Source organism: Pleurodeles waltl, chromosome 9, assembly GCF_031143425.1.
Source record: "Pleurodeles waltl isolate 20211129_DDA chromosome 9, aPleWal1.hap1.20221129, whole genome shotgun sequence".
NCBI lineage: Eukaryota > Metazoa > Chordata > Amphibia > Caudata > Salamandridae > Pleurodeles > Pleurodeles waltl.
This window is the reverse complement of record NC_090448.1, coordinates 865,225,364-865,243,454: the sequence shown is the minus strand read 5'-3', so window position 1 is coordinate 865,243,454 and position 18,091 is coordinate 865,225,364. Positions and strand designations below refer to the sequence as shown.

At 44.3% G+C, this 18,091-nt stretch overlaps 1 protein-coding gene across 3 annotated transcripts in view; it reads left to right on the top strand.

Moving 5' to 3' along the window:
• KCNK10 (potassium two pore domain channel subfamily K member 10) overlaps positions 1-18,091 on the top strand; it is a 358,851-nt gene that overhangs the window by 279,790 nt on the left and 60,970 nt on the right. For all 3 annotated transcript variants that reach the window (XM_069208135.1, XM_069208134.1, XM_069208132.1), the window contains one exon: positions 6,184-6,344. In XM_069208135.1, the coding sequence (XP_069064236.1) occupies positions 6,184-6,344 (161 nt within the window). The remainder of the gene's footprint in view (positions 1-6,183; positions 6,345-18,091) is intronic.

Below are 18,091 nucleotides of genomic sequence, written 5' to 3'. Positions count from 1 at the left end.
CTCTTGGCGAAAATGTAAAAAAAAATGATTTTTTGCTGTGGTGAGGGGCAGCACCAGAGCTAAGGGGTCAGGGTGTACCTACTCTGGCTCCTTTTCTTTTTTTAATCTTTTTTCTAGGACTCACCTGAAGCTGAGCCCTAAGATGGCTGCCAACACTTCCTTGTGAATTGTGGAGTGAATTATCACCCGGGAGGGTATCCTAGCTGGCACTGAGCAGGCGTTAGTCTAGGCAGACCTAGGGCCTAGTTGGACTACTTTAAAAGCCATTTCTTCAGCTTCTTGCTCAATTCAAGAAGTAAGGAGGAGGCTTTTATATGCAGAGGCAGGTTGTTCAATGCTGTAGGAGCAATGAAGGAGAAGGCTCGACTGTCAGGTTTTACGCATGCTTGGGATTTTTGCAAGTAGGAATCAAGGTGAGTGGAGGTGTCTGGAAGGTTTATGAAGCAGATACTATTGTTAGGGTATGCTGGCCAGTGATATGTAGTACCTCGAAAGGTGTGGGTAAGGAATATGAATTGCGCTTGTTTGTGAATGGGGAGCCACTAGAGGCTGATGTCAGCGCGGCATCGGAGGTTGACAGTGATTCTAGCCGCCGAGTTCTGAATGGTCTGTAGCATTCTGGTGAGTTTTTTGTTGATCCCGGCATAGAGGGTGTTTCCCCATAGTCCAACTTGTTCGCGACCATGGCGTGTGTGACAGTTCTTTTCAGTTTGAAAATCATCCTCAGCCTCTTCAGGGTATGGAAGCATGAGGTGGTGAGGGCACTAATTTAGGCAGTCATGTCGACCTTCTATTGATGATGATCCAGAGGTTCTTGATGAGAGTGGTGGGGTGGGAGTCGTTCCTTGTGCTGTTGGCCACCAGGTGGAGTCCCACAGTGATGTGCTCTTCCTGAAGATCACTATTTCGGTCTTGTCAGTGTTTAGCTTCAGACAGTTGGTCTTTGTCCGGTGGGCCATTTAGTCATGCAGCAGTGAACTTGATCCAGGTAGTGGGTGTTTTATCCATGAGGTAGAGAATGAGTCATGTGTCATTAGCTTAGGAGAGGATGTTGATATTGTGTGAAGTGATGATGTGAACTAGAAGGATCATCTATCTATCTATCTATCTATCTATCTATCTATCTATCTATCTATCTATCTATCTATCTATCTATCTATCTATCTATCTATCCATCTATCTATCTATGTGACTGTCTATCTATCTATCTATCTATCTATCTATCTATCTATCTATCTATCTATCTATCTCTCTAGCTATTTATATATCATTTTATATGTCAAACTAACTAATCATGTTTAATTTAATTTACATTAGTTCCTGAGTGGTATTATTTTATTTCCCTACCTCGACTTTTTTCTATGTGAGTGTTGTGCTGTAGAAGCGGTAGGCCATGTGTGCTGCTTCACTTACTACCGCTGGGCTTAAGTACATTTGAGCTCGTCTATGACCCTTTAGGACTTTTGTTACTTCCGAAGTGTATTTTGTGAATTGCAATTGTCTAGCTCTTTTGTGGGTTTGTGTTTTGTATTAGCTTGCCCCTTTCAAACCCGTCCTTACATGTCTGTATCCAGCCCCATTTAGTAGTATTTATTATCAATTTTTCCACTACTCCACCTGGTCCTTTCCTTGTTTATTACTAAATCATACACTTGTGCCGTGATCTCCACCACCATGGAGGAGATTTCGGCACAGAAAATGTAGGAGAGGTGGAGGAGGAGGCCTTGTACCAAAGGTTTGTGAATTACATTTTATAGAACGTAAATAGTAGTACTGTATTTGTGAATTGGACTCACTTTATCAATGAAAGTGCTTTAAAGAGCTTCCTATTTAATAGACACAATTGTTTTTAGTGTAAGGTTTCAGAGGAGCATCCAGTAAACACAATTTACAAGCAGTATTTCAAGTTAGCTGCTTCTGCAATGCTGATGAAAAAGTCCTATTTACAGTTTATGTGCTTCCACTGCTGATAACATTCAAGACAGGTATTTCAAGCAATGTGTTGTCACACAAGAAATTTCCAACAGTCTTGTAGCCCCCTGCTGTGCTGTTAATGTCTTTTTGCCAGTCTGAAATAGGTTACATTTTGGAAGGACTGAAGGTGCGATGGCTGCTAAGTGAAGAGCGTCCGGAGAACACAATCTCAATGTTACTCATTGATCTCAAATATTTACGTGATTCACACACAATATGAATCACTTGGTGGGACGCCAGAAGCAGGATTCAGTGTCATATTTATTGTACATTGAAAACAAATATAACGTGAGATCAGAACTGAAGTCATTATATAAGGTGTTTGGGAAGATAGGAGTCGTAAATGTAAAAGAAAAGTGATGTGAAATTTCACATTTTTAGGTTCATGCTGCAATCATACGATGAAAAGCAATCACATATAAATAGAGAGGGGAACAAAAAAAAAGCTGCGACCAGTGTTGTCTAATATTGGTGTCAGAGGAAAAGAATTCAAGATACCCACTGAGTAAATGAGTCCTCTTTAGATTTTTTGTACATAAAAGTTATCTTATTTGGATATCTTAAGAAAGTGGCATGGAACTGGTCCTCCTGGACCTACACTGAACACCTTTTCTGCAGACTGTGATAGTAAATGTCCCTACACACAGCAGTCGTTAAAAGGGGGCACATCATTGCTTATATTGGTCCCCTATGTGCTTTCCAGGATTAGCGCCAATTTTTTTTACACTAATCCTGCAATGTCCTACAATATCATTAAAAATGTTGATGCTGTTGCCCCTAACTTGTGCCATGGTGCACCGTATGTTGAATACGACGCACACATGGTGGCGTTTGGGGGGTGCTGATGGGCGCAAGAAAAGTGGCGCTGCATATAATGCAGGGCCACTTTTCTTAAATATAGGCCTAAATCTCTTTTAAAATTCTTGTTATGGTGGCTATAGTCTTGTTTAAGACTGACCTTTCTACACCAGAGAGAATGCCACAGATACGAATCCACTTGTCAAAAAGTGATGACCACTTTCCAGGTATATATTCATAGCCCCACCAACCTGCTTCCACATTAAAGGCCACAGCTGCCTTTGTAGCCCTGGAAACCCAGTCTTATAACACTGTGTAAAACAAAAGAAACTCTTATACACACTCACAGAATTTACTCTCACAAAACCAGAGAAATACAGCAGTTATAAATAGAGTTATTTCAAGTAACTATAACTAGCGGCCTAAGGTAACTATAACTCGTGCCCCCGCTATGCACAGTTTTTTCTTCAATAATTTGACTGATAATGTTTCATTGATATTTTTATTGGTCTTGTAAAAGTCATCATGCGTCCTCTAATATCTGGGGTAAACAGCAGTGTATGGTGAAGGCGCAGGTTATAGTTACCTTAGGTCGCAAGATATTGTTACTTGAAATAACTCTATTACTGCTGAATTTCACTGGTTTTGTGCAAGCCAATTCAGAACCTAAGTGTAAAATCCTTGTATCCTTTGTTTTTTTAAGTGAATTTCTATGTTTTTTAATTCTATTTCCTAATTATAATGTTCCTGTAACCTTAGATTTTTTTCAATGAATTTATATGTTTTTTTAAAAGTAAAGTAATTTTCATTAGTACATGTCAATCTAACCACAGCTGTGCACAGCCTTTGGCCGTGCACAACAGGGGTTGGCCGCAGGGCCTGGCTTGCAGCAAGGCCCTGCAGCCAACCCCCCTTAACAACCCCACCCCGCCAAAGGCCGTGTGAGTTGTCTGCAGGGTCTATCTCACTGGGTATGAGAACTGGTGCGAGAGGGTGTCTCTGGGTATGAGAGTGGCTGTGAGAGTGCCTATCTGGGTGTGAGAGTGGGTGTGAGAGGGTCTATGTGGGTGTGACAGTGGGTGTGAGAGTGATATGTTCTAATAGATGTAAGATGCATTCACTTCCACATAGGATTTGAGATAATTTTTCAATATGGAATCACAAAGTAAGCACACCAAGAGTTAGGATCAATTTTCATTTCCAGAAGCAGAGCTTCAACTGGGTCACCTGCTACGTTTATATTTGTAAGTGCCTCCTGTTGAGGTTTCATTTCTGTGAAATGAGCATCATGGCCAGAATGGAACATCACATGCTCGCTTATCCAACAAGAGTCCACAGTTTTACACAAAATATCTATCCAACTGGAGTACTTTCTCCTAGTCTGTTAGTAAGTGCTACCTCGCTGTGGGCGCTACCTCATTGGGTGCAGTCCCCCAGCTGATTTTGGACTCGGGGACCCCATCCCCTGGGGCCCATCACTATTAAATGGGGGAGGGGGCTCTGTGGACCCCCTATATGGGCCAATCTTGGCCCCAGGGACCCCACCCCCCAGGGCCTGGCCTCAATTAAATGAAGGAGCGGGGGCCGCACAGCCCCCTCCCCGGGTATGTTTTGGCCCCGGGAAGCCCTTCCCCCGGGACCTGGCTCTGTTCAATGGGGAGGCCCCCCCACCTATTTCGCCCTTGGGGACCCCCTACCACAGAACCCGCTAATTATTAAATATATTTTGTTTTTTTTTGTGGGGGGTGGAGAGTTGACCTATCCCCTGGCCAATTTCGGCCCCGGGTTCCCATCCCCTAGGGACCAGCCTTATAATATATTTTATTGTTTTGAGGAGGGGCCCCCCTTCCCTGGCCTATTTTGGCCTTGGGGACCCCATCCCCCAAGACCTGGCCCTAATTAAACAGCGGATGCCCCACCCAACCGGCCGAGGGCCCTGGGGACTCTATCCCCTGGGACCTGTCCTTAAATATTTTAGATTTATGGGGAGGGAGGCTGTGTGGACCCCTCCCCTGGCTGATTTCGGCCCCAAGGTCCCCATTCCCTGGGACCAGCCTTATGATATGTTTTATTGTTTTTGGGCAGGTGGCCGCATGGTCCCCCCTTTCCGGGTGATTTCAGTCCCAGGGTCCCCATCCAGTTGGGCCCAGCCTTAACATATATTGTATTTAATTGAGGAGGAGGGCCACGCAGCCCTTCCCCGGCCTATTTTGGCCCCAGGGCCTGGCCAGTCTTGGTACTGGAGCCCAGCCATCTCTCCTGGGTGCCCTCCAGGGCCCTCCAGGGCACCCACTGTGCAGTGGGACTGGGGAGGTCTTATGGCCCCCGCTGTCCCAGCCGGCTCCCTGCCTCCTGCGGGAGCCAGCATTGCTGTCACAGATTGGGAGCTGCTAACCATGCAGCTCCCTGTCTGTGAGAGCAATCATCTCCTCTCTTTCCCTGCCCACATCTCTGTGGTCACCCCGAGACATAGCAGGAACCAGCTTTGGTGGGTGGCAGTCCCTAGGACCATTATTGGCTCCTCAAGGGGTGCCATGCTGCCCCCTCCAGCCTTTAACTTTGCCCCAGGGAGGAGGTGACCCCCCAAGGCTGGGGGTCTGCAACGGACCGCCTTCATCATCTTATTCAACCACGGTGAGGTGGTGGTCCCCGGGGCAGTTACACCCACATGTAATTGAATGTTAGCCCCGGGGAGGTGGCGGTCCCTGGATTTCTGGGGTAAGCAATTTTGCCCCACAGAGGTGGTGGCTCCCAGGCTTGGGGGGAGCCATGTGGTCCCCTGCGTACTATTAAATATAAGCCCTAGGGAGGTGTTGGTCCCTAAGGCATAAATCAGCCCTAAGAGGGGAGCCCCATGCACCCCCTCCTTTATTTGTAATATGCCCGGGACATGTATATATATATATATATATATATATATATATATATATATATATATATATATATATATATATATATATTTATCAGGGAATTTGTTTGGATAAGGATCATCAAAAATGACCTTAATCTTTGAGGTAGGGGAGGTGTCCCAAAGGAAAACAACTTACCCTTGGTAACTTGGTCCATTAATGAAACCTGTGTGGATCTTGAGTTCTCCTAACCTGGTTACAATGCTTGAATCTGCTAGTAAGGTATGCATCCTGATGGTGCATATCCCAGCGTCATGTCAATGTATTTCAATGACTCCACCACGAAAATGAGGGATTTTAACCATTTGATGTTCAGGAGCTATAAACCTAACATCAGGTGAATTTACGTGATCTGAGGGATTTGGTTTGTTGACTTTGGCATCAGTGGTGTTCAGAAAACATTGTTATTTATCTAGGGTTGCTTAACCCATGCTTTCCCTTCACATGCTTACTTCTATTTATTTATAACATTTCTCACACTATTCTGTCTTTGTCAACCTAGGGTTTGGAAACATCGCTCCAAGCACCATGGGAGGAAAGATTTTCTGCATTTTGTATGCCATTTTTGGGATCCCCCTTTTTGGTTTCCTCTTGGCCGGGATTGGAGACCAGCTTGGAACAATCTTTGGGAAGAGCATTGCTAGAGTGGAGAAGGTTTTCCGAGTAAGTTGTGGTACTTCGTAATTTCTGTAACCTTATTTTATAGTTATGCGTGACACACCTATCTTGCTCCTCTTTTACTGATGGACATGAATTCTTAAAAATTCATGCAAAGTGCTATGACACACTTGTTGACCACCACTAACATCACAGTGTTGATACGTTGTCTCACCTATAGCCACTCAACAGCTACTCATTTGTTGCCAAGGGCTTAGTAAACAGGGATCCTATAGCTGTTTACCTCCTATTCCTGTAGCTGCCTTCATGACGCCTGAAACCATGGATGTCAAGGGCTGTGCAAGGGGACCTAAAGATAAGTTGGCAATCCTGACTGTCTCTGATTGTTAGCCTGTTTTAAAACTTTTTTATTTAGAAATGTCTCCTCAGTTTATCAAGTAGTTCAATAATTTATGAAAAAATATATTTCCATTTTCTTTCCATTTATGACAGTAAGGAAGGATAACATACATCTTTAAAAATAGATGTTCCACATTCTCCTTTATCCACCATTGCTGAGATATGAAACTGGATTGTGTATAGCACTCTCGTTTCTACTCTGTAAATGTTACTTTTTAATATGAGAGTTGCACTGCGGTTCAAGCTTAATGGACTCATTATGGGTAACCTCTTAATTCCAATGGGGCAGGCAGCAACAGTTAGTGGATCTATCAGAATTATGAGCTCCGCGGGAATACTGAAGCAGCCGAAAACTCTGTGTGAAAATGTAGGGAGAAATGGGGAATTATCTGGAAACGGACCTGGAATTGCTGATTTCCCTGGAAATTGTTCATTTCTAAGGAGACCCTCAGGATACAATCTCTAATCCCCTGACTACACATGCATAGTTGCCTGTAGCTCCAATGTCGATACCTCCAGGGGACAAAGTTATTGGAATGATTATTGGCCGCTCGCTGTGAGGGCCTCACTGATGGCACTAGGGAGCATAGCTGCTGAATTTATTAGAGTGAAGGGTGTTTTAATTTTTATTTATTGTTGTTCGTGCCCATACAAGGGTTCGAAAACCTATTACACTACAATCAACAAACACTTGGTTGCTTTTTTTGTGATTCTCTGCCATGCGGTTACATATGGGTATTTCCAAATATTATATGTATTTTGAAATGATGCTGCTAAAGTAGTTTGTAGCTTAGGACTGTCAACTCTACTTCAGTGTAATGTACTATAAATTTGCAGTGAAAAGTATATGAGGTATTATTGTGATGTTTTAGATTAGTTACTTTCTACTACAAAAGGTTCCTGTGAGTATGAACTATCAAAACAAATAATAAAATATGCTCCAGAGTTCTAACATAGATGATGCTATGGCCAATGAGTAGAATATTGCTGTCCAGGCAGCCAATAAGATTGTAGATAATATGTGCAGTACCAGTGCTTAATTTGTGAAAGAAAGAATGTTGGTGCCCGAAGCTTTAGGCAAAAGCTGGTGGCCCGCGCAATTCAACTTCAGCGCACCAAAATAACAAGTCCGGTAGTCTTTAATCCATCACTAGACACTTCCTGTCCTTTTTATTGCACTTGGTGGCTCTTGCTTACTTTTTTGGACAGTTTTGCTGTCTTTTTCGTACTCCCTTCTTTTCGATCTCTGTTTTCCCCTTTGTTGCACTAAATACCAGATACAGGAAAAATAAGTGCCTTTCCCCAACAACAAGTGCCAGTGTCCCCCGCGGGCAACCACTGGCTCAAATTAAGCACTGTACACCACATACTTGGTATCCAAAGTGGCAGAGAATCGTTAGTGAATCTGATAGAACCACAAGTGTCTACACCTTTCTTACAGCAGAAACCACAAACCTGTGATTTTCATACACTGCACCTGACCGGGCTTCCCAGACATCACAACAATTTGCTTTTCTTTCACGTGAGAACTGCAAGCATGACCCATGAAACACTGAACCACAAGTTGTTGCTAGCCAGTCACTGCATATAATAAAACTCTTAATGTAGTGTTCTCTTCAAGCACAATAAGCCATTTCTGTTCATGCACTGCAAGCTCTGCGAGGCATCACTCACTATGCAGGTTATGGACTACAAGCCATCACAATGCACTACACAACCCACAAGCCTTTGCTCGCCATGCACAATAGGAAAAACAAATCATTGTTGAATAGTAATAACAAAATCCACAGTCTTCACGCATGGAGGAAACAACAAGCTGTAGTAAGCCACACATTGCAGACACCACAGCTCCTCTCTTGCCAAACACTGCAAGCAGTAACCATAAATCTGTGCTTCTCATAAACTGCTGCAATCGCACTCCTCCCCATTCCACCAATTGCCCTCCTAACAGCCTTAACAAGAGTGCTCATCTCAGCAATGCCTCCTCTTTACCTACGTTCCTCTGTGCTCCTGCACCAGTGTGATCATTTATGACAACAAGTAAAACTCGTGCCAGCCTACCCCCAGATTTTTATCTTTTTATGGCTGCACATTTTCTCCCTCGGTCATTTCCAGGATACACTTAAACCAACCTACTGCATATTTTGCAAAAAAAACCAATCTATTAGCTGTTCAACCTGATGTTCCAGTTTAATATTACGAGACGTAAGGGCCTTATTTAGAGTTTGGCGGATGGTATAATCTTTCACAAACTTGGCAGATCTCTTGTCTAACGTAATGCAAGTCCCATAGGCTATAATGCGAGTTACTGAGCATATTGGAGGTCATGAATAACATGGTGAACCCGAAAGCCCAGGGTTTCAGGCTGTTTAAAGCGGCCAAAATCTGCAGGCGACAATGCAGCAGTGAACGAAAAACAACCGGGGAAGAATAATGCACTTTTCTGGGCCTCTCAGTTACCATAGAAGCTAGAAACGGCATCGCTGGAGGTGGAATGGCCAGCCAAAATAATCTGAACCTTATAATGAGGACCACTACAGCATAAATCACTTGCCACTACTCATTCATTTGATGTAAGAATGTCTGTTTAATTATTCTAACATTATGAACATTTTATGTGCTTATAGAAAAACATAATATAACTAGATAAACCAAATATAACAATCTAAGAGATTTGATGTTAGGTGTTTTTCTATAAAAGCACCTACCACTGTATCTAGTGAGATATTAGCAAGTTGGCAGATAGCATTGGAAAAAACAATGCACTCCAAAAATATCTCACAAGCACAAAATGTTTTACAGTCATAACTGTTCAATTAAAAACCACAAAACAATCTCCATGTAACGTCCTGGACCACAATATCTTCTTGAGCTGTCTATAAACCTGTCTATCTATATTTGTGGCTTTGAAATGTTATTCATTGTCTTTTTTTGGAAACAAAATATGTTTTCTCCGTGAGTGTGGCCTGCTGCGCCTCTCTTTGCCTGGGACATTCAGTGCGGGTCCCCAGGTATCCATGCAGGCAGACAGAAATTTAGCACCTGATCAGAGGAGTCTTAGGGCCAGATATACAACCTTTTGTTTTAAAACTTGCAATTTTCGATCCATTTTCGAAGTCACAACACAAAATGTACAACAGTGTAAACCACACCTTTTGCAATTCCCAAATGGATCGCAAGGGACCTGCCTCATGAATATTCATGAGACAGGGCCCAGTGACCCATTTGGGAATGGCTGCACTCACAGAGATAGTGGCCTGGTGGCATCAGCCGACCACCATGACTATGACTGCTTTTCAATAAAGCAGATTTTTTTAAATGCAGTTTATTTTCCTTGCTTTTCAAAAATAAAAATGAAAAGTTTTCTTTTCATTTTTTTCAGAGTACAGACCACTGCCTGCTCTGAAAAAAACATTTTCACTACCATTCACAAATGGGATGGTGTCCCATGGGGACCCTTTCCCGTTTGCGAATGGGTTAGCGCCAGTTTGAAATTGGTGTTAACTGCAATTGTTTTGAAACTACATTCACGGTCACAAAACAATTGTACATCCCCCTGCGAGTCACAATTAGGAAGGGATGTCTTTGGTACGCCCCTTCCTAATTGCGAGTCGCAATAACTATTTTGCAGGTCGGTAACTGGATACCGACTTGCAAAATAGGAATCGTGAATTGTACAGGGCTATTTTGCAGTCACAAACTGAAAAATTTGCCTTCTGCGACAGCAAAATTGCTTTGTACATCAGGCCCCTAGTGTTCTTGTCGCCGGATTTTCACAGTGTGAGGCTACAGGTCCTGATTTTACCAGCCAGAAAACTCACCAAGTTAAAATATGTGCAGATCAGTCTCCAAGCGCGATCTGTTCTACAGCACAGGGGGGCACAATGCTTTCTCCGCCAGATCCAATGGTATCCAGCCCTCTGACACTCCTCATTCCCGCCTCCTATTCTCGTTTACTACTTGGCGAAAGCAGGTGTTTAACGGAAGCAGATTTGCCCCCAGAAAAAGGACTCCACCTTTCGGATTTCGACCCATTCAATTTGGGTCCGCATGTTGTTCCCATTTTGCGGGAACAACTAGGAATTGCGGGTTTTCGGTGCTGGGTTACTGGCCGTGTCATTATGGGAGGACACAGTATCCCTCCGCCGAAATTCAGCCGATCTGTAATCGGATCACCAGACAGCTGACAGTATGGAAGGAATGATTTTGGTCTAAGGGCCTCAGCAGTTCTTCTGTGATGTCAGTCTGTTTTTTTCCCTCTGAGGTAGGAGAGCTGTTGCTGTTTTTCCCCTGACCTTGTGCTGAGCAAGTTTGTAAGTTTAAAAATAGGCACGGAAGGCACCCAAAGAGTCAGGCTGAACAAAGGTATAAGCAATCTACAGGCAGATGTGTCAGTACTTTAAAGCCAGGCCTATTGGCTTTGCTAATGCTGGTTTAATAAAAGTTGTAAAACCCTGAACACAGTGTGTTCTTCACTCTATCCGTCTCCGTCTTGTGATTAAATGCAATGAAATCCGGTAATGCGACTTGGCTTAGCACACTGGATAGCATCCAAAAGGGGACGTCTGTCTTCTGGCAATCCATACCTGCCACCGATGTCTCTCTAAAGCGCCATTGCTTTTAATGTGGAGTCACCTTACCGTTGTAATTGAGGACACTGAAAGGTACTTTAAACCAGCAGTAACATTAAGCCATACAATATTTTGCTGTGATTAAATGTTTTCGATTTAACATTAGTTAGCACTCTAATTTTTTTAATCGGTAATTCATGCAACATTTTTTTCTTCTAAGCAGTGATGATTAACTGAGCTTTGCCTTGCATGACCCTCAGTCTAACTGTATAATAATGCAAGGTGATCGTTTATTTGCTTCAATATCACGTGAGTAGAGTTCCAGAACATTCATTTTAACCCCTTTCCATCCTCTCTTGTGATGATATGCACAGGGTGGGGCTAGTTGTCAGGCGTAGTATGCGATAACAGTGTGTGTCAATGTCAGTATGGGTTTAGGGATCCTCTCATGGTGCACAACAAAGTGCACTTATTGAAGAACGATGATCCTGAAAACAGATAGATTAACCAAGTTGGTGCAGAACTCTGTATGGATTCTATCAAGTAGAAGACGCGACCTGCCATCTTACCCAGCACAGTATGATATAACATAACACAACATGAAGTCAACTGAGCAATACATCATTATGTAAATGCAACCATTCCTAATATGAGGATGTATGTTATTATGTTTTACTACACATACAAGAAGAGATAACTGGAGCATGCAAATACATAAAGAATAATGCAGGACTTTCCCAGGTAGTGACGAAGCAAGGAGTGTTCTCCATTTAAAATGGTCCAGTATATTGTACCATTTACTACCCATGGAGTGGGCTCATATGATGATTTGGTGCTGAGGCCTGGTGGCATGGTTGATGTTTTCAGAGGAGGAATTTTGGTGTATGGTGTTTCAATCATAGTCCATCAAGGCTGAACGATGTAATCGAGGGATGCCTAATGGTGGCCAGTGGTGTGATGGTGCTGCAAGGCCATTGATTTCAACACGGATTTTCAGTTGTACAGGGGAAACCAGCTGGTAACAAAACAGGAACAAGTTGAGATAACACCATGCAGGGTGGAAGAAATGCAACAGCAGCTACTACCTGCCTAGAAGTGCTTTGAGGATGTCCTCATTGTCCATGTGACAGAGCTGTCTTAATGCTGTCTGTCCCCTGAGAGAATGCCAGTCACAGAGAAGTGACTGAAACCACCGTCAATCGGGGTGGAGCTTTTTTCAGGGCAATCCTAATTCCTTTTTGGTGGACTATCATGATGTCATATAGCAACCTCACGTGTAGGTTCAAGGGGGGCTTCCCTGGGTCTGTCTAGCCCCCACACCATGCTATAAAAACAGCGGGAATCCAAAGTCAAACTTAGCAGGCTTGTGATTGATTTTTTAACCTGGCTGCCTGAACTCAGATCAGGCAAAAATTCAATTAATCCATGAAAACTGGCTGTTTAGACTAGTAGTTCATTGCTTTAAAGCCCACCTAATGCTGAATTGTTATAGGTATTATGATTTCCGGCCATGAGTAGATGCAACAGTGACAGTTCAGGAATAGTCAACTGTGACTTCACTCAAAAAGTAGACATTCTTCTGTCGCTCATGATTGAGAAATAAATCACCATACAGTCACAATATTTATGGGTCACAGAGTCATTTCAACAGTTTGATGATTTATTCAGTGGCCCAACAGAAGGTCCTTACTGACAAGCGGATCATCTTCATATTTTTACAGATATCAAGACACCAATGAGTTTTTTTCAAGTCTCTCTGCCACGTAAAAGTAACATCAAGCCATTGACTCAAAGAACAGAAAAGAAATACAAGTGGAAAAAAATAGCAGGGGCCATCTATCTTGGGAGCTTCTGCTTAAAGGAGAAACTCTACTTCTTCTCCAGTTTCTCTAACTCCATCAGCTGTGAGGGCCACACATATTTCATCTGTTGCAGCTTTGCGAAAAATACTGCGATGTGGGGAGGATGTGGAGGACACCTCTCTTTACAGGCCCAATACAAGTCAAAAGAGGACAAGCTTTTCTACAATAACTGGCAAAGCTGCCGCTGGCACGGGCCAACCAACACTGGTATTGCCACTGAAGCACAGGCTAAGGAGTTATTTCCTCTCATGCAGCACACGAGTGCGCCTGATCAGTGCTTAGGCACTGATTGACAAGTATCATTTTCTTTTTAGCGTTGCTGGATTTGTGTTTCCTCTCTTGATTTTTCATGTTCCTTTTCACCTGTCCTGAAGGCAGGCTTTAGTGAGGTGGGCAGTGGAGGAAACTGGGTGGAGTTTTCGTTAGCTATGTTTGGATTGATTGTCCGGATGGTGGTTGTAGGATTAGTAGTAGGCTTTAAAGGGCAGAGTGATTAACCCACTTGAAGTCAAGGGACACACTGATACACTTACACATTGGTTGGTAGCAAGTCTGCTGCAGGGGTACATGGATGAACCTTTCTGCCCACAAAATGCCTTTTAAGCCTACCCAGACAGAGGATTCCTATAATATTTAGGGCTGCATTGAAAACTCCCTGCTTCTCAAGTTTATGCCGTTGGAGTGGTGGCTATTCGTGTCTGCAGACTGCGATGAGACCATGCCATGGGCAGCTGGGTTATTGCGCAAGTAAGAAAGGTGAAAGATTTGTTATTGCAGGTTCATTATAGGGTCGGTGGGTAAAATATTTATTTAGATGCGAAAGTGATTCTCTTAGGTAGCTGATTTCTGTATTAACTCCATGTTTGAGTTTGGTCAGCCTTCTTTGCTTGTAGTATTAGGCTACTAAAAAGAAATCGACCATGTAAAAGAAAATGACTAAGAATGGAAAATATATCCCTAACTGGAATAGGTGACTAAGGGATTTTACGAGTTTCTTTGAGCACTAGGTATGTTTTTAAGGAAGATACAAATCAGAATAAATATGTTACAATATGGAAACCGCTGCAAATTGTTACCACTGATTCATGGTGGGTAATGATGCCATTATGTATGACCAGAGGCCTGATTTAGAGTTTGGTGGACAGATTACCGCTGCCTTATTACAAGTGTGTTATATCCCATGACACTTGTAATAAAGAGGACGGGATATCCGTCATATTAGTGCCAGAGTAAGGAACCACCATACCATAAATCAAGCCCATAGATTTTGTATTTTTTCAGAGGTATTAACATTTAGGCTTTTCTGGATTAATTGCAACATCTAATTTATCCTCTAACAAATTAATTTTTATAAAAGAGGTATTGGGTGGGCTGGTACCTCTCATGGATGGTCAGTTGGGACAGAGACAGTCATGCCATGGAAGTGACAGTTGTGGTTTCTGACAATCGAGAGGGAATATCGAGGTCACACAATATCATGAAAAGAAAATCGAGGATCAACTAAATACTGCTTCTATCTCAAAAGTTGATAAAAAATGCAGAACACTTGGCTCAGTGCGCAACAGATAATTTTCAAGGGTTAACTGCTCACCTTTTGTTTGCTGATTGCTTCACTCGGGTGTTAACATAATTCTAATGAGGAAACATTTTTGTCTTGAAAGTATTAATGTTAGAAATGGGGTTTTTGGTTGGCAGTCAGGTTACTCTCTGTCCAAGCAAGAACCCTCCCTCTAGTCAGGGTAAGTCACACACAATCCAAATTATCCTGTGCCCACCCTCTGGTAGCTTGGCACGAGCAGTCAGGCTTAACTTAGAAGATGCAATATGAATTTGTAAAGATATCACTAAAAAGTGCTATGAAGTGTCTTAAGTCTTTAAAAAGTAAACAAAGTCTCTTTCAAGCACAAAGTACCTGGTTTGGAGTGTAATATCTCCACAGAGGGCCGCAGAAGAGGAGATGCGTGGAAAAATGGTGTGTGCGTCGGTTACGCCCCTTCACACACGGACTTGCGTCATTATTTTTCACGCGGGGAGACGTGCATTGTTTTTCGGCATGTGGACCGTCTCCTTCTATGGATTGCAGGATTACCAGATGTCCCAGGGTCTGTGCGTGGATTCTTTGGCTTGTTATCCGGCTGCGCGTCGTTCTGGGAGGCTGTGCGTGGAATTTTCTTTCTCACGGCAGGCGTCGCATCGATTTCCCCTCTGGAAGTCGGGCGGCGTTGTCCATGTGAGGCTGTGCATCGAAGTTCTGGTCACACCGCAGGCGTTGCGTCGAGCGGCGTCTTTCTGGATCGGCGTGCAGTGAATTTTTCACCGCGGGACAAGCTGTGCGTCGAAAATTTCGGCGCATGAAGAGTGCAAATGAAAAAGAGAAGTCTTTTTGGTCCTGAGACTTCAGGGAACAGGAGGCAAGCTCTATCCAAGCCCTTGGAGAACACTTTTACAGCCACACAAGAGTTCAGCAAGGCAGCAGGCCAACAGCAAGGCAGCAGTCCTTTGTAGAAAGCAGACAGGTGAGTCCTTTGAGCAGCCAGGCAGTTCTTCTTGGCAGGATGTAGGTTCTGATTCAGGTTTCTTCTCCAGCAAGTGTCTGATGAGGTAGGGCAGAGGCCCTGTTTTATACTAAATTGTGCCTTTGAAGTGGGGGTGACTTCAAAGAGTGGCTAAGAAATGCACCAGGTCCTCTTTCAGTTCAATCCTGTCTGCCAGGCTCCCAGTAGGGGGTGAGGCAGTCCTTTGTGTGAGGGCAGGCCCTCCACCCTCCCAGCCCAGGAAGACCCATTCAAAATGCAGATGTATGCAAGTGAGGCTGAGTACCCTGTGTTTGGGGTGTGTCTGAGTGAATGCACAAGGAGCTGTCAACAAAACCTAGCCAGACATGGATTGTAAGGCACAGAAAGATTTAAGTGCAAAGAAATGCTCACTTTCTAAAAGTGGCATTTCTAGAATAGTAATATTAAATCCGACTTCACCAGTCAGCAGGATTTTGTATTACCATTCTGGCCATACTAAATATGATCTTCCTGTTCCTTTCAGATCAGCAGCTACCACTTCAACAATGTATGAAGGCAGCCCCAATGTTAGCCTATGAACGTAGCAGGCCTGACAGTAGTGTAAAAACGAATTTAGGAGTTTTACACTACCAGGACATATAAACTACACAGGTACATGTCCTGCCTTTTACCCACACAGCACCCTGCTCTAGGGGTTACCTAGGGCACATATTAGGGGTGACTTATATGTAGAAAAAGGGGAGTTTTAGGCTTGGCAAGTACTTTTAAATGGCAAGTCGAAGTGGCAATGAAACTGCACACACAGGCCTTGCAATGGCAGGCCTGAGACAAGGTTAAGGGGCTACTGAAGTGGGTGGCAAAACCAGTGCTGCAGGGCCACTAGTAGCATTTAATCTACAGGCCCTAGGCACATATAGTGCACTCTACTAGGGACTTACAAGTAAATTAAATGAAAGGAGTAGGAAGGTCATATTTAGTATGGTCAGAATGGTAATATAAAGTCCTGCTGACTGGTGAAGTTGGATTTAATATTACTATTCTAGGAATGCAACTTTTAGAAAGTGAGCATTTCTTTGCACTTAAATCTTTCTGTGCCTTACAATCCACGTCTGGCTAGGCTTAGTTGACAGCTCCTTGTGCATTCACTCAGACACACCCCAAACACAGGGTACTCAGCCTCACTTGCATACATCTGCATTTTGAATGGGTCTTCCTGGGCTGGGAGGGTGGAGGGCCTGCTCTCACACAAAGGACTGCCACACCCCCTACTGGGACCCTGGCAGACAGGATTGAACTGAAAGGGGACCTGGTGCACTTCTTAGCCACTCTTTGAAGTCTCCCCCACTTCAATGCACATTTGGGTATAAAACAGGGCCTCTGCCCTACCTCATGAGACACTTGCTGGATAAGAAACCTGAACCAGAACCTGCATCCTGCCAAGAAGAACTGCCTGGCTGCCTAAAGGACTCACCTGACTGCTTTCTACAAAGGACTGCTGCCTTGCTGTTGCCCTGCTGCCTTGCTGAACTCTTGTCTGGCTGTAAAAGTGCTCTCCAAGGGCTTGGATAGAGCTTGCCTCCTCTTCCCTGAAGTCTCAGGACCAAGAAGACTTCTCTTTTTCACTTGGACGCTTCGTGCGCCAAAATTTTCGATGCACAGCTTGTTCTGCGGCGCGAAAAACGCCGCACACCGACGCTGATCGACGCGACGCCTTTGGGACGACCGGAACTTTGAAGCACGGTCTCGCAAGGACAACGCCGCCCGACCTCCAGAGGAGAAATCGACGCGACGCCTGCTGTGAGAGCAAAACTCCGACACACAGCCCCGCAGAACGACACGCAGCCGGTAAACAAGCAGGAGAATCCACGCACAGACCCGGGACATCTGGTAATCCCCGCGATCCACAGAAAGAGACTGTCCGCACGCCGGAAAACGACGCACGACTTCCCCGCGTGAAAAATAATGACGCAAGTCCGTGTGTGCTGGGGAGAAATCGACGCACACACCCTTTTTCCACGTATCTCTTCTTCTGTGGCCCTCTGAGGAGATTTTCCACTAAAAACCAGGTACTTTGTGCTTGAAAGAGACTTTGGGGGTCATTCTGACTTTGGCGGGCGGCAGAGGCCGCCCGCCAAAGTACCGCGTCAGAATACCGCTGCGCGGTCAAAAGACCGCCGCAGTAATTCTGATTTTCCCGCTGGGCTGGCGGGCGACCGCCAGAAGGCCGCCCGCCAGCCCAGCGGGAAACTCCCTTCCATGAGGATGCCGGCTCCGAATGGAGCCGGCGGAGTGGAAGGGGTGCGACGGGTGCAGTTGCACCCGTCGCGATTTTCAGTGTCTGCTTGGCACACACTGAAAATCTTGGTGGGGCCCTGTTAGGGGGCCCCGCGACACCCGTTACTGCCATCCAGGTTCTGGCGGTCAGAACCGCCAGAGCCAGGCTG